A 22,611-nucleotide genomic window follows, 5' to 3' on the forward strand; every position below is an offset into this window, starting at 1 on the left:
ATTCATTTAGAAAGGATACTAAAAAAATATACAAATAATGTGTAAGAAAGGTGACTGGTTACAAACTCAATTTTTAAAAATGAAATGCCTTTTTGTGTATATGATAACCAGCTAGAAAATATCATAATACAAATATATCATTCATAGTAGAAAGTGATTAGGTACATTTCCAACCAACTTAATCAGTTGCAAAGTTTGCTAGCTTTTATTTTTACTTCTTTTGAGTTTACTTCTTTTGTATCAGCAAAGCATTGAAGGCAGCATAAGTCATACTGAAGGAGAAAGAGACGTTCCCTAAAAACAAAAGTGTGTTTGGCAGCTGCTGGGAAGTTCCCTAACATTCTTGTCATGGGGTCTGCTAGCCCCGAGCAGCTGGCACTCACAGCTGACCCTGACCCTGTGCAAATATACCAAAATCTTTAATATGCTTTTCAAAAAGCATTAGAATAAGTGCCATCTAATTTTGATGTTCCACCTTGTCTCTACTTCACACACCTGATATAGCTGCATCAAAGCTATATTACAGTGATATTTCCCCTAGAATTGTGGACTAGCCAAACTTTTGCTCTGAGAAATGCTTCTTCTTCAATAAGCCTATAACCTCAACCTGAAAATAGAAAATTCAAGCAACTGCAGATTTTATGATGAGCTTCATTTTCACTGATTTACCACATCAAATTATCCATTTATCCAATCACTTATATGTTCATTAACATATCATTTTTGACCAACTATTCTTTGTGCTGGCTTTTAGGTCCTGTGAGTCAAGAGAAAGTGAGACAGATATGACCTCTCTTTTTATGGTGATTACATTGTACTAGGGAAGACGTATGATAAGCAAGATATATATATATATATATATATGTCTATAGATATAGATACATAGATATATATATGATGTGGAGTTAACTTATTTTAAGTTCTACATAATAATGTTAAAATTTCATAACACCAAGAATTAACACAGTCACACAGAATTTAGCTCTTCAACAAGGCTGTACATTTCCTTCTTATAATAGAACTTGGTATCAATGGATACATCAACACACTGTGTAATTTCACCATTTACACCATTATAATAATACATATCATTAATACATTTCCTATCAATTATATAGATTTCACAGATTTTTATGTAATTTTTACATAATTTTTAACATTTGAAGAAAGTTTCGTTTGATTATCTTCTATAGTTTCTATACCCTCCTTTGATTGGCCTGTTTTTTTAAGATAGAGAATATTTGAGTTTTTTTGAGGAATATTAGGAATGGGAGACAAAGGAGAAAATTGGAAATTCAGGGGCTCAAGGTGGCTAAGAAAAATAAATGGAAATACTTGACATCAGATGTCAACTTCAAAAAAGGTTTCCTTTAATTCAAAAAGTGGAAGCAATGACTTTTCTAACTACGGATAAAAAAATTATAACAGCACTGAAATGATCATCAGCATGTTTCTTCATTCCTATTATAGAAATGATTTTTATTCTAGGCTATTCACATACTGGTATTAAATCTAGTATTCTTTAGTACTGTTTTGGTATACATATACAAAATTTACTCTACATATGTTTTTCACTCCAATTTTATTGTGTGCATCATTAACTAACAACAATTCTATTTGCTTTCTACTAAGCATAAAATAAGAATTCATAATGAAACAAAACCTACCCCAAAGATCCATTCTTATCATTGATTTAAAATTGAATGTCTTTACCATCCAAAAAATTAGAGGTTCACCAATGATAGTTAAGCACATATATGTGGTACAAATTACAATGGAAAAGAGAAATGATTTCTTCATAAAAGCTGTACGTTCTTAATTATAAATAGAGATAATAAATTCTTCAAATGAAATACTATACAATGAACTATAATAAAATATACATACTATATATGTGAAATATACTCAGCTTCATAATTTATGGTCAACGTTGTTATTCACACACATGCACACATATACACCCATAAATATATATATGACTTTTCTAGGTATCTGTTTTGAAATTACTCACATACAAACACTATGGAAAAACTGATAGAAATATAAAATGTTCCAGACGCCATCAATTTGTTTTCTGCTAGAAGACACACGATGCTCCCCTTGTGAATCTATGGAGTTGAGGGTTTCTCTTCTTTCACTCAGCATGTCATCTGCCACAAAACTGAAAGAAAGGTCTGTTTTAGCTTCCTACTTCCCATAATCAGGATAAATGAGTGGAATGAAGGATACATGATTGCAACAGTTTGGCAAAGCAGGAGTACAAGTTTGCTCTGCTGTGTCCTAAGATTCCAAGTTGATGTGATTATACACAGAAAGTAAATGGCAAATAACATGAGGAAGGAGGTCACAGTTTGCAAAGCTTTTATATGGACCTTGGTGCTGGGATCTTGAGATCCTTTGCTATGGAGCCGCATCTTCTTGAGATGTTTACAAAGAGAACAGATTAACAGCAGAAAACATATTAGGCTCAGAGTAAAGGGTATGAGGTTTGCTAGAGTAGTTACAGTCAAGTTTGAAAGCTGTATTGCATTCCTCAATTTGATCTTCCAAGTCACATTTCCTTCATATTCTTTTGTCCACACTCTCTCATCCATGGTTATCACAGCAAGATTACAAATCAAAAATACCAAGGGCCCCAACAGTATCACCAGAACAACACTCTTAATTCTCTTCTTTAGGTGGAGAAAAATAAGGTTGGAGAAATTGGCAATCTTGAGCAAACAAAATATGCTGAGGCTAGCAGCAAGCCAGATGCTGAAATGGTTCATTACAGCCCAGGCATTAGAAGCAACAATTCTTACTTCTAAACCATATAAAGCAGAATTAAACACAGTTGCATACCAAAGGAATAACATGACCCAGAGTAAACCAATTCTGGAGACCACCAGAGCAGTGAGAATTTGGTCAGCTGAGGAGATCTTTCGTGTGTTAACCCAGTCAATGACATTTACTAGAGCTATGAAGCCATTGGAAAAATTTCCAAGAACAAATGCAAACACTACCAGAATTGATAAAATGATGAGCAGAAAATATACCATGTTTGAACAGACAAAAAGAAAAAAATTGCAGTCTTAATAACACTGGTTCTGATACCCTTAATATCCAAACATTAACTTCGATAAACACTTGATTACTAAATGTGCAATAACATTTTCTGCCTTTAAATTCAGTGACTAGTGTCAACAGGAAAGCACCAACATATGCTAATAGATGAATTCAAACCTGTCTTTATAGAAATAGAAAAGGTCATTATTCTCAAAACAGCTCAAATTCACTCCTCTTCATATACATTCTCTCCTTGCTATATGTTGTACTTTTTTATACTGAGGTTGAAGTGGAAAATTGAATTCTCATGTGTTAGTATGCAAAGAAAGGCATATTATTTTTCATTGTTTTGCAATTTTTTTCCTTGTTTAACCTCTCCATAATTTGTATACAGCATCTTCAGTTGTTCCATAGGGAAATTGTAAAACCCAATACATATATCATATAGTAAATGTCTAAATTGTTAAAGGAGCTTGGTCATAACTAGGATCATACCAATATGGACTTATTTTTATGCCAGATTTAAATACCAGATTCTAAACCTTTTATCAAAATCATCCAAGATTATCTTGGAAATCCCTGGGAGGCTGATACACTTTAAAATCTGGTTTCTGATAACCAATAAATTGATATGACATCATTGTTAATAAGCTCCTAAACACATAGACACACATGCACTCACACCCTTAGGGGATGGAAGGAATTATTTTCTTATAATTCCCCAAATGGAAAATGAGTTTCCAGGAACTCATCCAGGTGGTATTAGTCTTATTTTCCAACTCAGGGCTGTCAGACAATGAATAATATTTATCAAACATGTTTCTGAAGCTTAGGCCTTTGGTATATTTACACTCAAGTCTGTTTTGTTTAAACATTAATTATTTAATTAAAATGTTCAGCAATTTTGTAAATATTTCTAAGTACCCTACTCTTTGTCACATAATCCTGCAGTACCCTCCCACCTCAGGCAGGGTGACTACCTTGACCTTGGACTCTGAATTCACTCACGTAATTTGCTTCAGTCAACAGGAAATTAGTAGAATTTACAGAGATTTAAGATGGCTTCCATATTGAAGTTTCCTGCTCTTTTCCACTAACCATGAGGACATCATCTGGCTAACACACTGTTCCCAGAAGAAGAAAGAGAAACTAATGGAGTCAGAATGCCACTGCCTTATCTACCCTAAATCAGCCAAACTAGCGGCAAGATGCAGTACGTGGCCCATCTCCAATCACCAGAGCCATCCACCAAACCTAGGTTAGAAAAATGTAATCCAAAGACATAATGATACACAATTATCTAACTCAGTTTTCTCTTGCAGAAAAACATAAGTGATGTAGGTATTCTGCTAAACCAGGAGTGTGGGAAATATGCCCACCATTGTTGTGTCAGGAATTCAGGATCCAAGGAAAAAATAGAGAATGTCCAAGTTTTGTCATATGAAGTGGGTAATTAAACCTAAAAGAAAAACCTATTCAGAAATCTGTGGTTGGGAGGTAACATCATGTCAAGTTTCCTAAAGTTGCAACTAAAATCAGAAAGTTTCTACTTAAAATCTCTTAGAGTTACACATGAATGTATACAAATAGTGGATTTTTCCCTTCAGTATATAATGAGCAGAGTAATAATAATTTTCATGGACCATTTCTCCTAATTAATAATTTTTATCGTATAGCTAGACTGCACACTTAGAAATGAACCAAAACAAAAATGGAAAACATAGCAATGTGTCATAAACACTCATGTAACCATCATGTAGGGCAAGACATGGAACATTGCTAAGAGCCTAAGTTTACCTCAATGCCACTTTCTAATTCCCTACACCTTTCTTCATGTCTCCTGTGATAAGCAACATCCCTAATTTATGATGGTCTTTTTTTAATATTCTTTATACTTTACCAATAAGGTATTCGACCCTAAACTCAATAGCTTGGTTTGGCCTGATTTGATCTGTGTATAGGTGCAATCCTATATGTTCTTATTCATGGCTTCCTGGAATCAACATTTTGTATCCAAAATTTAACCCCATCATTGCATGTACATGTGATCCATTTCTTTTCACTTCTCTGTATTTTTTTCATTTTTTGATTTTACTGTAATTATTTATCCATCCTTATTTGATATATATTTGGACAGCTTATTTTTTGAGCTTTTATGAATAATGCTACAATGAACATTCTTTCACATATCATTTGCTACAATTCCTCTGTGTATATATATCTGGGTGTAGAATTACAGGGTCCTTGATTATGATGTTCAAATTCTTCTCACAGACATAGAAAAGCCCAAAACACAGTTTGACTAAATTTATTCCTGTTACCTTTATCTCCAACCTCTTTATTGCTATTTGCATATATCTTATCAATTATACATTCAATCCAAGAAGACACTATTGTTTTATATAGTCAACATTTATTTAGAATTACACACTTAGTTTTCATTGTCATTAATTTTTTTTTTTTTTTTTTTTGAGACATAGTCTCCCTGTCACCCAGGCTGGAGTGCAGTGGCATGATCTCTGCTCACTGAAAGCTCCGCCTTCCGGGTTTAGCCATTCTCCTGCCTCAGCCTCCGGAGTAGCTGGGACTGCAGGTGCCCGCCACCACGCCAGGCTAATTTTTTTTTTATTTTTAGTAGAGACGGGGTTTCACCGTGTTAGCCAGCATGGATTGTCATTAATTTGTATTGCTCCTTGCGTGTTCAACTTTGTATTTTCAGTAATTTTATTTTATCTGAAAAATATCATTTTCAATTTCTGTTTATGAAGGTCTACTACTCTTTGGAAACACATTGAAGACATGATTCCCATGATTCCATTGAATTCCTGCTTCCATGTTTTCTGTTAAAATCAGGTTGTATTTAGAATACAGTTCTTTTCAACATACTCTATCTTCTACCTCTAGCTACTTTTCAGATTTTCTATTGGTCTTTGGTGTCCTGTATTATTTTATGTTAATTTGGTTTTAGTTATCATGCCTGAAGTTTGAGATTACTAAAAATATATTCAGGGATACATTTTATACCTTTTGGAAAAATCCTTGCAACATTTCTCTTGCTCTATTTTCTCTCCTCTAATCTTACAGAACTCCAGAAGCATGTTAGGTGTTCTGTCTGTAGCATCAATGTTTTACCCTCTAGCTTTGTGAATTTCCATCTCTTCCCTTCTATGCTTCATTCTGTGTAGCTATCTTCCAGTTCACTTATTCTCTCTTGTACTGTATCCAACTGGTTAACTCTGTCTATTGGATTCTCAATACTGATAATTCATTTTTTCAGTCTTATTGTTTTAGTGTTCAGAATAATCTTTTATTCTCCTTCCATAAATCATTTTCTATGGGGAAACTGAACAAACTACTCTTAACACCATGTTCTTTTTAAAAGTGTTTTTGACTTTTGGAGTTTTTAGTTTTTTGTTTTACTCGATACTGTTTTACTTGATGTTTAAGATACCGGTGAGAACTTATACTTGTTTTTTTTTCTTCTTCTGAGACACAGTCTCCCTCTGTTACCCAAGCTGGAGTACAGTGGCAGGATCATAGTCCACTGCAGCCTGGAACTCCTGCGCTCAAACAATCCTCCTGCCTCAGCTTCCCAAGTATTTGGAACTATAGGCATGCACCAACACACCAGCTAATTTTTTAAATTTTTTGTACAGACGGAGTTTCCATATGTTGTGAAGGGAACTCCTGCTCTCAAGGGATCCTCCCACCTTTGCCTCCCAAAGTGCTAGGACTGCAGGCATGACCCATCACATCCAGCCTGCAGGGGGAGTTTTTGAAGGTCAGATACTACCTAGAGCTTCGGCTCATGTCCATTCCAAGGTGGAGCTAATCAGTTTGTAGTTACTACCTCTTCCTGAAAGTATAATTGAAATAGATATGTATGGCAGCTGGCAGGACTCACATTCTTCGTGAACTGTAGAGTAAGGGACATTATTATAGCAGGACCAAAGGGAACCCTCTGAAATTCTCCTCTACTGGCAACAAAATATATAAAATATAATAACCGCATTCCCTAAGGAATGGAACTGGTCAGTGCCGTGACAAAACACTTGAAAGTTACAGGGGATGGTAGTCCTTTCTATAACCCGATTCACTAAACCTATCTGGCCTCTACCAAAACCAGACGGGTTATAGAATGAATGCAGACTACCAGAAACTTAAATCAACACTCACAAATGCTTTCCAGTATGTGCTATCCTCACTAAGCAGAGCAGAGCTTCTGGTACTTTTTACTGGGCTTGTGATTTGCTGAATGGTTCTTAATCTACACCCATTATGAGGAAAAATCAAAACAATTTGCCTTGTATCATAATAATAACACTGTGTCACTGTTTTATATCATGGCTATGTCACTTCTGTTCTCAGTTTAATTTACATTTTTTAAAACATCGTGATTATTTAATATATTAATAATATTACAGACCAGGCCCTGTGGCACATGACTGTAATCCCATCATTTTAGGAGGCCGACACGGGAAGATCATTTGAGCCCAGGAGTTTGAGACCAGCCTGGGTAACATGGTGAAATCCTAGCCCTACAGAAAATACAAAAATTAGCCAGGCGTGATGTTATGCCCCTGCAGTCCCAGCTGCTAGCAATGCGGAGGTGGGAGAATCACTTGAGCCCAGAAGGTTGAGGCTGTAATGAGCTGTGATCCTGCCACTGAACTCCAGCCTCAGGGACAGAATGAGACCCTGTCTCAAAATAATAGCAATAATAATAATAATATATTACTTGGTACAATAATCAGGAAGTGGCAAGTTTCTTAACTATAGTAAAATACTCTAACGATGAATGGAAGTAAAATACCAGAAGAAAAGAAATCAACCTGAGAACATTCAGGGACCTACAGCATAGGTGATGTTTTAAAGCATTCAGTGTCCCTAGAACACATGTTGAAACAATCTTTTTTACAGTATATGGCATGTTGCTCTCTCTATAAATTTCCTATCACTACAAAAGAGATACAATGTTTTGGGGGCCTATTGGGATTTTGGAGACAACATATTCCACATTTGAGAATATTGCTCTGACTCATTAACGAAGTTTCCCAGGCTGCTGGTCTCAAGTGGAATCCAGAACAAAAGAGGGCTCTACAGAAGATATAGACTCTGCTCCAAGCTGCTCTGGCCACTGTGCCAGACGATCCAGCAGGATTCAAAGATGCTAGAACATACATAGTGGTCATTATAGGACTCTGTGCATGTCTCTGACAAGCCTGTAGGAGACAGGAGAGCAAATCCCTATGGAATTAGTGTAAGACCATTCTCTCTTCAGCAGACAAGTATCCTCTGTCTGACAAACAAAAGAGCAAGTGCAGAATATTAATCCAAGCATAGAGTCCCTCTAAGCACAAGCCCCTATAAGCACAAAACCCTATGCAACTGTGGACGTCATATGCTCATAAAGCCAGCCATGACTGGAGGGTATGAGCACGCCTCAGTGGCACAAGGAGTGGCGGTACTGGACACAAACATGTGCTTTCTCAGATTCCCTTCACTATGTCCTATTCCCCTGGTCAGCACCTTGCCTGATCCAGGTCATCCTTCTATTTGGGACTTGAATGCATCACCACACTGTGGGCATGAGGTCTGACTTTCATGACCACCACCAAGGGACTGGATGATGTAAGACAGAAGAGCAGAGATGATAGTTATGCCTCAAGGAAACCCTGACCAATAGGAAATAGAAGACTAATGACAGATGAGCAGATACATTCTCCCTCCTCTCTCTCTTCCATGGACTAATGCCAGCTGTGGTTTCCCCTTGTAGCCCTTCTGGAAAAGCGCTGGAAGCCAAGTACATGCATCTGATGACCATCATGCTGCCTCTCTCAGCTCACTGTGAAGTGGCTGCCATCAGGGTCATACCAGACATCACCACACATTGTTTCACATTTCTTCCTGTCTCAATTTCCACACGTCCTTGCCATTTTTGTCTTGAACTTGACTTCTAAATAAATGGTAGCACTTCAATAACAGGTATTACAGTAAAAACATTTTGGTAAAGTAGCTGGTTACTAACTCAATTTTTTGAAATGAAATGTCATTTTTGTTTAAATAATCAACTAGAAAATATCATAATACAAATATATAGTTGACAATAGAAAAAAATACATATTCAAATAGACCAAAGTTGTTTATATGATTTTTCAAACTATTGTAATAGGTGCCATCTAATTTTGGTGTTCTACCTTGTCTCCAACTCAGACACCTGATACAGCTGCATCAAGACTATATTATTGTCATATTTCCCCTAAAATTGTGGAATAGCCAAACTTTTCCTTAGGAGAAGGATTCGGCTTGGATAAGCCTCTAATCTTAACCTGAGACTGGAACAGGGGAATTCATGCAACTGCAGATTTTGTGTGAGTTTCCTTTTCACTGGTTTACCACATCAACTTATCCATTTTAGCCACCCATTTATTTGTTCATTAAAGTATCATTTTTGACCATCTATTCTTGGTGCTGGTTTCGAGTTCCTGGGAGTCAACAGAAAGCAAGACAGACATTATTTCTTTTTTTACGGTTCTTACATTGTACTGAGGAAGACATATGATTAAAAAAATACACAAATCAGGTGGGGGGATGATTCATCTTAAGGTTTAAATCACATTGTTTAAATTTCATAACACCAAGAATTAATACAGTCAAGTAGAATTTAGCTGTGAACAAGACTGTACATTTCTTTCTTATAATAGAACTTCCTATTAAAGAATATGTCAACACCCTTTCATTTCATCATTGATGACAAAATTACAACTTTAAGGCTCATCCCATAATTAATACACAGATTTCATAGATACTATTTTAACATTTACAAAAAGTTTGACTGAAATACTTTCCACAATTTATATATTATATTTACATTGATTTTATTTTTCAAAAAGAGAGGATTTGAGTTCTCTTATCTGAAGTTTAGAAGGAATTTCATAAATGGAAGGTAAGGATATAATTAGCAATTCAGGGGCTTAAAAGTGCTTTAGAAAGAATACTAAAATAATTTGCATGAGATCTCAACTTCAAAAACAGCTTTTCTTTAATTCAAAAGCGGAAGAAATGACATTTCTAACTGCATATGCATAACTGATGATACCAATCAAGATCATGATCATGATGTTTCATCCCTTTATTAGAGAAGGGATTTTTTCCTAAGCTATTCACATATGAAATCTAATATTCCTCAGTGACGCTTATGGTAGACATACATTAAATTTACTCTGCATATGCTTCTCACTCAAATTCTATTGTGTGCATTGTTTTATAACAATAATTCTCATTGCTTTTTACTAAACATAAAATAGAAATTCATAATGGAATAAAACACCAAAGATACATCCTCATTATTGATTTAGAATTGAATGACTGTACCATCCAATAAATTCGAGGTTCAAGCAATGAATTCTAAGCACAATGTGGTGTATTCCTGTGGTTCAAATAACAATAGAAAAGAGCAATATTTATCCTGGGATAAGCTGTTACTTAATAATTATAAATAGACATCATAAATTCTACAAATGAAATATAAAATACATGAATGAAATATACATGGCTTCAAAATTCTAAGAAATTTTTGTCATATTTTGTATAATTTGGCAGTTTGTATGAAAAAAACAGAAAAGAGCATGTTATTGTCAATGTTCTTAAGTTTTCATACACACATAAACACACACACACACACACACATATATATATATATTTTTTCTAGACAAATATTAGGTCAAAGACTTTTCTAGGTATACGTTTGGAAATTATTCATACACATACAGTATAGAAAAACCAGTAAGAAATATAAAATGTTTCATACACCACCAGTTTGTTTTCTGCTAGAAGACACACAATGCCCCTCTCATGAATCTATGGAGATGAAGGCTTCTCTCCTTTCACCCAGTACCTCACTTGCCGCAAAACTGAAAGAAAAGTCTGCTTTAGCTTCTTGTTTCCCCAAATCAGGATGAATGGGTGGATTGAAGGATAGCTGAATCTCATAGCTTTGCAGAACATGAAGACAGGTTTGTTTTTCAGACTCCCAAAACTCCAAACTGATATCATTATGGACAGAAAGTAAATGGCACATAACAAGAGGAAGGAGATCACAGTTTGCAAAACTTTTATGTGGACCTTGGTGCTGGGATCTTGAGATCCTTTACCATGGAGCTGCATCTTCTTGAGATGTTTACACAGAGAACAGATTAACAGCAAAAAACATAGTAGGGTCAGAGTGAAGGGCACTAAGTTTCCTAGCGTGGTTACAGTCGCATCTGAAAGGTACACTGCACTCCTCAATTTGATCTTCCAAGTCATGTTTCCTTCATATTCTTTTGTCCGTACAATCTCTTTCATGTTTATCATAAAAAGTTGACAAGCCAAAAATAGTAAAGGCCCCAACAGCATCACCAGAATGACACTCTTAACTCTCCTCTTTAAGTGAAGAAAAATAAGGTTGGAGAAATTGGCAATCTTGAGCAAATAAAATATGCTGAGGCTAGTAGCAAGCCAGTTGCTGAAATGGCCGGTTACTGCCCAGACATTATAAGCAGTAGTTCTTACTTCTACACTATAAAAAGCTGGATTCAACACAGTTGAATACCAATTTAATAATAATACCCAGAGCAAACCAACTCTGGAGACCGCCAGAGCAGTGAGAATTTGGTCAGCAAAGGAGATCTTTTGTCTCTTGAACCACTCAATGGAATTTACCAATGCTATGAAGCCATTAGCAAAATTTCCAATAACAAATATAACCACTACCAGACTGGAAAAAATTATGGGTATAAAAGTTGTCATGTCTGAACAGACAAAAAAAAAATTGTTTTAATGCTGGTGTTGTGTCCGGAGTTGGTTCCTGCAGGTGGGTTCGTGGTCTCCCTGACTTCAAAAATGGAGCCACCGACCTTCACGGTGAGTGTTGCTGCTCTTAAAAATGGCATGGACCCAAAGAGTGAGCAACAGCAAGGTTTATTGAGAAGAGAGAAAGGACAAAGCTTCCACAGAAAGGAAGGCGACCCAGGCAGGTTGCTGCTGCTGGCTGAAGCCATGAGCTTTTATTCCCTTATTTGTCCCCTCCCATTTTCCTTTTTTGTCCTATCAGAGTGCCCTTTTTTCAATCCTCCCTGCCATTGGCTACTTTTAGGATCCTGTTGCTTGGTGTATTTTAGAGCGATTGGTGCATTTTACAATCCTCTTGCTAGCTACAGAGCGCTGATTGCTATGGTTTTACAGTGCACTGTTTGGTGCATTTTACAATCCCCTTGCTAGCTACAGAAACGTTCTCCAAGTCCCCACACGATTCAGGAAGTATAGCTGGCTTCATCTCTCAATCTAATATAACTGGGTGTGATTGCTGAATATCCTGACCTTAAATTCTATATGCACCTGATTTGTGAATGTCCTGTGACATTCTTTTTACTTTTAATTGCTGTGACCAGTGTCAAGCCAGAAATAACCATGGCATGTTAACTGATGAGTTCAATGATCTCTTTATGGAAAACATTCTTATTTTCAAACAACTCAAATTAACTCATTCATTCACTGTCTGTTCTTGTTATAGGCTGGAATTATTCACACTGAAATTGACGTGAAACCTGAATCCTCATTTGCTAGTATGCAAATAGGGACATATTCACTTTCAGTGTTTGCAATTTTTCCTTGTGTAACCTCTCCATCATTTATCTTTAGTGACTTCAGTTGTTAGGGAAGTTTTGTAACTCAATATATATATCATATAGTAAATATCTAAATTCTCAAAGGGAGCTTGGTCATAACTAAGATCATCACCAATGCGGACTTTTTTAAATCACAGATTTAAATACACAGAATCCTAACTGCTTTTATCAAAGGCATCTCAGATTTTCTTGAGAACCACAGGCAGGCCAATCCTCCATAAGATCTGGTTGCTGCTAACACTTTCATATAACTTCATTATTCACAAACTCATAAATATGCACACAAATATACACATGTGCACACCACTTATGAATGGAACAAATTATTTTCTTGTAATTTCCAAAATAAAACATGAGTTTCCAAGAGGCTGTGCAGATGAAATTAGTCCTATTTTCCCACTCAGGGTTTTCATCCCATGAATAATATTTATTTATCAAAAACATATCTCTAATTCTTAGGACTTGGTAAAGTTTCTCTCAAGTCTAATGTTTAAATATTATTATATAAAATATTTAGCAATTTTATAAGAATTCCTGAGTACCAGACCCTTTGATATATAATCCTGCAGTATCCTATCACAGGAAGACTGACTACCTTGCCCCTGAACTTGGAGTTCAATCATTTCACTTACTTTGATAAACGGAAAATTACTACAGTTTGCATAGAGATTTGAGATGGCTTCCATACTGGGGATTCTTCCTCGTTCCATTCACCATAAGAATATCGCCTATCTAGTACACTGTTCCCAGAAGAAGAATGAGAAACTAATGACGTGAGATTGCCGCCACCTGATCCAGACTAAATTGGCAAAACTGTAACGTCCTCCAAGATGCAGAATTTGGCCCATCTCAAATCACCACGGCCATCCACCAAACCCAGCTTAGAAAAATAAAATCCAGGCCCAGCGCGGGCAAGGTTGAGGAAGGCAGATTATGAGGTCAAGAGATGGAGACCATCCTGGTCAACATGGTGAAACCCTGTCTCTACTAAAAATACAAAAATTAGCAGGGCATGGTGGTGTGCGCCTGTATTCCCAGCTACTCAGGAGGCTGAGGCAGGAGAACGGCATGAACCCGGGAGGCGGAGGTTGCAGTGAACTGAGATTATGCCACTGCACTCCAGCCTGGGCGACACAGCAAGACTCTGTCAAAAAAACAAAACAAAACAAAACAAAACAAAAACCAACATCAAACGACATGTGAGATATAAATATCTAATGTAGTTTTGAAGGGTCTTCTCCTGCAGAGAAACATAACTGATAAAAGAACTCTGCTAAACCAAGAGTGTGGGAAATATGTACAACCTTGTTGTGTCAGGAATTCAGGAGCCGAAAGAAAAAATAGATGAGGAATGGCAAAGGTTTGTCCTGGGAGGTCGATAATTAAGGCTAGAAGAAATCCTTTGGAAAGATCTGGGGGTGGCAGATAACTCATCTCAAATTTCCTCATGTTGCAACTAAATAAGAAAGTTCCTATTTCAACTATCTTAGAGTTGTATAGGAATGTATACAAATAATTGATATTTCCCTTCAGTATATAATGAGACGAGTAATAATAATTTCTATGAGATATTTCTCCTAATTACAAATTTGTATATTAAAGTTATAATGCGCACTTAGAAATGAACCAATACAAAAATGGGAAATACCACAGTGTATCATAAACACTCAAGTAACCATGATGCAGGGCAAGACAAGGAACACCGAAAACAGCCTAGGTCCACCTCCATGCAACCTTACAAGCCCCTAAACCCTTCTTCCCATCTCCTGATATAAGCAATATCCATAATTTATGATGATTATTTCCTCAATTTTCTTTATACTTTACCAACTAGGTATGCAACCCTAAACTCCGTAGCTTGGTCTGGCCTGCTTTGAACTGTGTGTAGGTGCAATCCTACATGTTCTTCTTGTTTGTGGCTTCTTGGACCCAACATTATGCTTCTGAAATTTAGTCACATAGTTGCAAGTACATGTGATTTTTTTCACTTTTCTATAATGTTCCATTGCACGGAATTACTGTAATGATTCATCCAACCTTAATATGTATTTGGCCAGCTTCTTTTTTGAACAGTTATGAATAATTCTACTAGAACATTCTTTCATATATCATTTGATACAATTCCTTGGCATATATACCTATGAGTGGAATTACATTAACATTGTTCAAAATCTCCTCATAGACATAGAAAAGTTCAAGAAATAATTTAACTAAACTTACTCCTGTCGCCTTTACCTCCATTCTATTTTTTGCCATTTGCATATGTCTTATCAATTATATAATTACCCCAACAAGATATTATTATTTTTTACAGTAAACATTCATTTAGAATTATGCACATATTTACCACTTTCATTAATTTGTATTCCTTCTTGCATATTCAACTTAATATTTTCAAAAAGACCCTTTATTGGCCAGCCAGGGTAGCTCACACCCATAATCCCAACATTTTATAAGGCTGGGGCAGGAGCACCCAGGAGTTCAAGATCAGCCTGTGCAACACAGCGAAACTGCCTCTACAATGAATGAAAAAGTTAGTCAGGCATAGTGAAGCTACTCACAAGGCTGAGGTGGGAGGATGGTTTGAGCCCAGGAGTTCCAGACTGCAGTAAGCCATGATCCTACCACTGAACTCCAGCCTGGATAACAGAGTGAGACTCCAACTCTACCAACAAAAATAATAATAATAATATTAATAATAATTTTTCTTCTATCTGAAAAGATATATTTTAAGTTTCTGTTTATCAAGATCTATTCTACTTTTGAAATACACTGAAGACATGAATCCATTGAACTCTAGCTTCATTTTTGTCTGTTGAAAATCAGGTTGTCATTTAGACAGTTATTCCCTTTAACATAATCTATCTTTTCCTCCAGTTACTTTTCAGATTTTCTATTGGTCTTTCATGTCCTGTAATTTTATGTTAATTTGGTTTTAGTTATCTTGTCTGAAGTCTGATGGTTTCTAAAAATATATGAACTGATATACTTTATCACTTTTGGAAAAATCTCCACATTGCTTCTGCCCCATTTGCTCTCTTCTAATTTTCCGGAACTGCAGAAGTATGTTAGTTGTTCTGATTGTAGCTTCACTGTCTCTGACCCTCTAGCCTTATATTTTCTATCTATTGGTCTCTTTATGCTTCATTCTGGGTAGTTATCTTCAAATTCACTAATTCTTTCTTATGTTTAACTGGTTTTTAACTCTATTGGATTCTCAAAATTGATTACTCTTTTTGTTTTTGTCTTATTGTTTTAGAAGTAGAAATGAACTTTTGTTCTCCTTATATAAATCATTTTTCTAACGGAGAAACTAAACCAAGTATTCCTAAAACCAAGTTATTAAAAAAGAGTTTTTTTAAACTTTTAGTATATCTGACATGAAAATGGTAACCATATTTTTCTTTTTGTAATACTTTGGTCAAAGAAGAGAATAAAAGCAAGATCTAGGCATCCTCCTGAAACTTGGAAGAAACTGGAAATTGATTTGATGTCAGTAGCTTTTTTTGGATAGTATCTTATCTGTTGCTGGGTCATCACCACAAACTCTTTTCACAGGCAAATTCAATGAGCAGCACTGGATCTCAAAATGTCATTAAAATTAATTAAATAGAGCATCTCAACCACAGCTCCACCACTCTATTCCATGATTTAAATTTTACGCTGTTTTTGCTTTGTTTTGTTTTGTTTTTTGAGACGGAGTGTCGCTGTCTCCCAGGCTGGAGTGCAGTGGCGCGATCTCGGCTCACTGCAAGCTCTGCCCCCCGGGTTCACGCCATTCTCCTGCCTCAGCCTCCGGAGTAGCTGGGACTACAGGCACCCGCCACCACTCCTGGCTAATTTTTTTGTATTTTTAGTAGAGACAGGGTTTTACCGTGTTCGCCAGGATGGTCTCCATCTCCTGACCTCGTGATCCACCCACCTCGGCCTCCCGAAGTGCTGGGATTACAGGCGTGAGCCACCGCGCCCGGCCTATGCTGTTTTAATTAGCAGAAATCAAAACTTCTTAGTTTATAACAATCATTGAAAGATCAAATAGTAAAACAGTACTTACGAGTTTATAAAAAAATGAAGGACATCTGACATAAGTAGACTTTAAGTCCCATGGAAACAAAACTGAATCTGGTGCTTCTATGGAATTCCACCATTTAATCCTATCCATGAATATAGTTTTGGTTATAGAACTACAACCTTCTAACTCCATCATCACTCACTCAAGTGTGACAGAAGATCTGGGGTCTTACCTCTGTTTGACAGTTTGGTCCTAAAATCCGCTCTTCAGAAATAAAAGCATGCTCAAAAAATGTGTTATTTGCTTTATCTTTCTTATTAAGGAATTTTATTTACACGAAAATCTAAATTGTTTCTATCATGATCATAGTGAAAGGAGGATTCATTGAAGGTCATCCATAAATAATTATTTGCATAAGCAATGTATTGTAAAATAAACTACACTTAATTTCTAAATCTAAATGTATTGGAGCTTGACTTGAACTTTGCTGTTTACTATTGTAACTTTCCCACAATGATGATCTTTTAAAAATTACTTATTTTCTAAATTATGTATTTAAATATTTCAAAAACAAACCATTTCATGAGATAGATGAAGATATAGATGATGATGATAATGATGATGGCAGGTGAAAGGGAGAATGCTATTTGATCAGTGTGATTTCAGGCTTGTTTCTAAGTACTGGAGTTCAGCATGATGAGAGAACACTACTATTCTTCCTCATGGCCTCATGATTCTTCTATGATTCTCAGCATTAGGCCTAGACAAGTACCCTCACATAGTATTTCATCAAGAACAATGTAAAACCAACATATTTTCAACGATTTATTTGCTTTTTTTTCTTTTACATTTTAGAATTCGATAAGAAAAGCGACCTCCAACAATTAGGATTCTATTTTGGGATTTTTTTTGGCATTTTTGAATACAAACATGGACAAATATTCTATGCAATAATACAGTATATCAACTTCAGTTTATCTTTTAATAGCATCATTAACAAGCCAAATTCTTGCAAATGCTTTTTCCCCTTCTTAGCTATGGTGACTAAATCTGGATCATTTTACTATAGCAGTCAAAGTAGAATTATATATGCACAAACATAATCAAAGATCATGCTAAATGTTTTATACCTTAAAAAATTTGCCTTTCTATGGTATTTTTCTCTAATGTAGAGCCAAAAAATTTATAGTAACAAAATATTTAACCCAACTTACAGGTGTACATGTGAATAGTATTGTGAAATTAAAATGCTAAAAATATGAATATAAATATTTCATTTAGAGACACATTTTTGGATATATTTATTTTATTTAATATCCATCATAGTATAATTTATTGGAAATTCATGAATTTCTAACACTTTCAAATGTGTATAATAAATAATCAAATTGGAAATAAAAAGTGTCTATCAATAATAAATATTCAAATTTTGATGTTTCAAATTCATATTAGCATTAAGAAGGTGGATTTACAGTTCTTGCTTATCTCTCCTTTTTTAAAATTAATTTAAGAAAAGTTTTAGGTCAGGTGTGGTGGCTCACACCTATAATCCCAGCATTTTGAAAGGCTGAGGGAGGTGGATTGCCTGAGCATAAGAGTTCAAGCCCAGCCTGGGCAACATGGCAAAACCTTGTCTCTAAAAAAATATAGAAAAAATCAGCAGGGTGTGGTGGTGCACACCTGTTGTCCTAGATATTCAGGAGGCTGAGATAGGAGAATCACTTGAGCCCAGGTGGCGGAGGTTGCATTGAGCCAAGATTGCGCTTGTGCACTCCAGCCTGGGCAACAGAGTGAGACGCTGTCTCAAAATAAAAAAAGAAAAGTTTTAAATTTTAATTTGGATTTCTTAGTACCATAATGCTCTATTCTCCTTTATTCAGCAAAAACTCTAATTACAATGGTATCTATGAGAATATGCTGTATCACCCTAATTTTATACTTAGAAATATACTTTATGTTTCTGCTTTTTTAACATTTTTTATTGTGGAGCATAACATACATAGAGAGAGTAATAACACAAAAGAAACAGAAAGAGAAAAAATTGTAACGTTAACATGGATGTTACCACACATTGGTAAGAAAAAAGAATTTGCCAGCCATCCAGATAATCCCAATATATGTCTTCTTGTTGATATTTTCCTCCTTCTTGACTATCCCAATTGTTATGATGATCACTCATGTTTCACTGTAGAGTTTTATCACCAATGTAATAAATTACAATGATTAAAAATAATGTTTTTCAAACTTTATGTAAATGAGATTATACTAAATGTATTTTTCCATCTTGATAATTCTTCTCATATCTGTATTATTATTTATGTAGCTCAAATTTGTTCATTTTCTCTGTTGTATTATTCTGTTGTAAACATGTCAGTCTTGTTTGTTAATTTTGATCGCTGTATAGTATTCCATTGTATAAGTATGCCACAATTTGTTTATTCATTTGGAGGACTGATAGACATTTGGAGGACTTCTCAACTTTAGCTATTGAAACTCAGTGATATGCATGTGAATGTATATGTATTCTGATAAGAGTATAAATACTGGGTCTTAGGATGTGATCCTTCATTTTAATCAGATAATGCCATACTCGGCCGAAATGATGTCACAGATTTATAATTCTAGGAGTAGTGTATGAAAATTCCCATTGTGTCGTATCCTTTCCAAAATAAGTAATGTCAATTTCAAATACTCTTTTGTTATAAGCAAGTGTACTTATACTGGAGATACTTCCTTTAATCAATCATTATGTCAAATGACTTTGAAAAAATATAATTAGTTAACAGCATACTGTAAGGGATATTTCAGGATTGTTTAACAACTCTTAAAAGGACTCAAAGAAAAAAATATTGAAATATAAAAATAGTCTACAAGCTTAATGTAGGTGTCCATGGGAAAATATAAATATATTATTGTTGTTATTGAAAAAATGATTGGTAGTAAACTTATCATGTCTGAATTTTTTTAAAGGCAGGCCTGATATCCTGACGAGATTCCCTTTACCTGACTTTTACTTCTATTCCTGATTCCTAAGTGCGCAGTAATGTTGTTTTTCCTTTTAAATTCTGTGACCAATGTCAAACAGGAAAGCATCTCAATAGGCCAACGGATGTAATCAATGCTCTCTTTATGGAAAATAGGATAATTTCCAAAACAGCTCAAATTAACTCTTGTTCAAACACAATGTCCTTGCTGTAAGATAAAATTTTCCACATCATTGTTGAAGTAAAAGCTGAATTCTCATCTACTAGCATGCCAATGAAGAGTTTTTTAAATGTTCTGCAATTTTTTCCTTGTTTAAACTCTCCATAATTTGTGTTCAGCAATTTAACAACCCAATACACAGATGACACATTGTTTGTATTACCTGGTAAAGGGAGCTTGGGCATAACTAGGATCATCACCAAAGTAGATTTATATTTTCAACGCCAGTAATATGTAGAATGAATCCCATCTTTTCCTACCAAAAGCATTTAAGGTTTTCTTGGGAACCTCAGAAAGGCCAATAATCCTTAAATCCTGGTGGCTACTAATACTTTTGTAGAACTTATTGTTTACAAGCTCATTCATACAAACACATTCACAAACATACACACATACATACATACTCACCCCCTCATGGATAGAAGGAATTTCTGTCCTCTAATTTCCAAAATGGAAAATTAATTACAGGGACATCATCCAGGTAGAAATAGCCCTGCTTTCCCATTTGGGCTTTTCAGACCATTTTCAATATTTATCAAACTTATCGCTCATGCTGAGGCCTTTGACTAAGTTTTTCTCTAGAGCCCAGTTAATACTTAAATATTTATTGTTTAATTAAAATACTCAGCAATTGTGTAACTATTTTGGGTGACTTGAAAAACACGTTTCTCACTGAAGAGTCTAGAGTTCTTTGTATATGAATATTTGGTTTCATTTTTCTCCGTTTAATTTATTTTTGATTACTTAAAGGATTAAGAGGAATAGATGTTAAAATCAGTCTCCAATCTTGGATTATATTTCTTTTCCATTTAAAAAGTATAATTGTTTCTAAGAGAGGATTTTGGAGTCAAACTGCCAAGACAGGAAACCAAATTTTCTGCTTCATATAGCTATGCTCTGAGACTTCATCTTATAACTACTCTGTGCCTCAGTATAATCATCTGTTCATGATGAGTTCATGTCCTTTGCAGGGACATGGATGAAGCTGGAAATCAGCATTCTCAGCAAACTAACACAGGAACAGAAAACCAAACACCACATGTTATCACTCATAAGTGGGAATTGAACAGTGAGAACACACAGACACAGGGAGGGGAACATCACACACCTGGGCCTTTTGGAGGGTGGGGAGCTAGGGATAGCATTAGGAGAAATACCTAATGTAGATGACGGGTTGATGGGTGCAGCAAACCACCATGGCACATGTATACCTATGTAACAACCCTGCATGTTCTGCACATGTACCCCAGAACTTAAAGTATAATTTTAAAAAATAGCTACAACAGGCTTTGAAGACATAGACAGTACAATAAGATATTAATAGTGAAAACAAAAAGTTAAAACCTGAGAAGATGGAGTTAAGGTGCAGAGTCCTCATTTGTTTTTTTTTTGTGCTTGTTTGTTTGCTTATGTAAACAGTACTAAGTGGTTATTAGCTTGAAATGATGGGTTAGAAGATAGCATTTGCAAGCCTCATGGTAATCTCAAACCTAACAGCATAGAATGGATACACAAAAAAATAAAAAGCAAGAAACTATATCATATCACCAGAGAAAATAACCTTCACTAATGAAAAATAGGAAGGAAGGAAAGAAAGAATAGCAGACTACAACATAACCAGAAAAGAAATAATAAAATGACAGAAGTAAGACCTTACTACCAGTAATAACGTTGAATGAAAATGGACTAAACTCTCCAATCAAAAGACATAGTTTGGCTAAATGGAAAAAAAAAAAAAAAAACTCCAATCTGTTGCCTCTAAGAAACACACTTCGCCTATAAAGACATGCACAGAGAGAAAATAAAGGGATGGAAAAAGATATTCCATGACAATGCAAACCAAAAAAAAAAAAAAACAAAACAAAAAAGTAGAGTACCTATACTAATATTAGACAAAATAGTTTTCAAGACAAAAACTATGAGGAGATAAAGAAGGTCACCATATAACGATAAAAGGGTCAATTCACCAAAAGGATATAGCAATTGTAAATATATGTGCACTCAACACTGGAGCACCCAGATATATAAAGCAAATATTATTAGAGCAAAGCAAAGAGAAAAGCCTCAATTCGATAATAGATGGAGACTTCAACATTCCACTTTCAGCATTGGACAGATCCTCCAGACAGAAAATCAACAAAGAAACATCAGACTTAATCTGCACTATGGAACAAACTGATTATTAGATACTTATGTAACATTTCATCCGAAAGTTGCAGAATAAACATTCTTTTCCTCAGCACATGGATTTTTCTCAAGGATAGACCATATGTTAGATCACAAAACAAGTCTTAAACAATCCAAAAAACTGAAATATTGCCAAGCATCAACTCTGGCCACAATGGGATAAAACTAGAAATCAATAACAAGAATAATTTTGGAAACTCTATAAACACATGGAAATGAAACAATATGCTCCTGAATGACCAGTAGGTCAACAAATAAATTTAAAAGGAAATGGAAAATTGCTAGAAACAAATGATAGTGGAAACAAAACATACCAAAATCTATGAAATACAGCAAAAACAATACTAAGAAGGAAATTTATAGCTATAAAAGCCTACATCAGAAAAGAAGAAAAATTCAAATAAACAACCTAATTGTGTATCTTAAAGAACTAGAAAAACAAGAGTAACCCAAACCCAAAATTAGTAGAACACAAATAATAAAAATTACAGCAGA

The 22,611-nt window shown here is 35.2% G+C and overlaps 4 protein-coding genes across 5 annotated transcripts in view; all 4 read right to left on the reverse strand.

Moving 5' to 3' along the window:
- LOC739542 (salivary acidic proline-rich phosphoprotein 1/2) overlaps nt 1-22,611 on the reverse strand; it is a 201,555-nt gene that overhangs the window by 173,928 nt on the left and 5,016 nt on the right. The window lies entirely within an intron of this gene.
- The window catches only part of LOC739490 (taste receptor type 2 member 46), a 101,925-nt gene that overhangs the window by 55,695 nt on the left and 23,619 nt on the right, over nt 1-22,611 (reverse strand). Inside the window, exons 3-4 of the mRNA XM_063786345.1 lie at nt 16,588-16,690; nt 15,275-15,378 (exon numbers count right to left, since the gene is read on the reverse strand). The gene's annotated coding sequence lies outside the window, so the exon portion shown is untranslated. The remainder of the gene's footprint in view (nt 1-15,274; nt 15,379-16,587; nt 16,691-22,611) is intronic.
- On the reverse strand, nt 1,566-6,539 carry LOC112204978 (taste receptor type 2 member 19). Its single transcript, XM_063786347.1, has one exon. It carries the CDS (start codon nt 3,036-3,038, stop codon nt 2,139-2,141), a length of 900 nt encoding a protein of 299 aa, XP_063642417.1. The 5' UTR covers nt 3,039-6,539; the 3' UTR covers nt 1,566-2,138.
- Nucleotides 9,563-15,266, reverse strand: LOC739382 (taste receptor type 2 member 31-like). Its single transcript, XM_016922981.4, has one exon. The coding sequence runs from the start codon at nt 11,833-11,835 to the stop codon at nt 10,906-10,908; it is 930 nt and encodes a 309-aa protein (XP_016778470.2). The 5' UTR covers nt 11,836-15,266; the 3' UTR covers nt 9,563-10,905.

This window comes from Pan troglodytes, chromosome 10, assembly GCF_028858775.2.
Source record: "Pan troglodytes isolate AG18354 chromosome 10, NHGRI_mPanTro3-v2.0_pri, whole genome shotgun sequence".
In the NCBI taxonomy this organism is placed as follows: domain Eukaryota; kingdom Metazoa; phylum Chordata; class Mammalia; order Primates; family Hominidae; genus Pan; species Pan troglodytes.

Bases quoted from the DNA above. Each gene is read 5' to 3' on its own strand.
- LOC739382 (XM_016922981.4), bottom strand. From the start codon at position 11,835: ATGACAACTTTTATACCCATAATTTTTTCCAGTCTGGTAGTGGTTATA.
- LOC112204978 (XM_063786347.1), bottom strand. From the start codon at position 3,038: ATGGTATATTTTCTGCTCATCATTTTATCAATTCTGGTAGTGTTTGCA.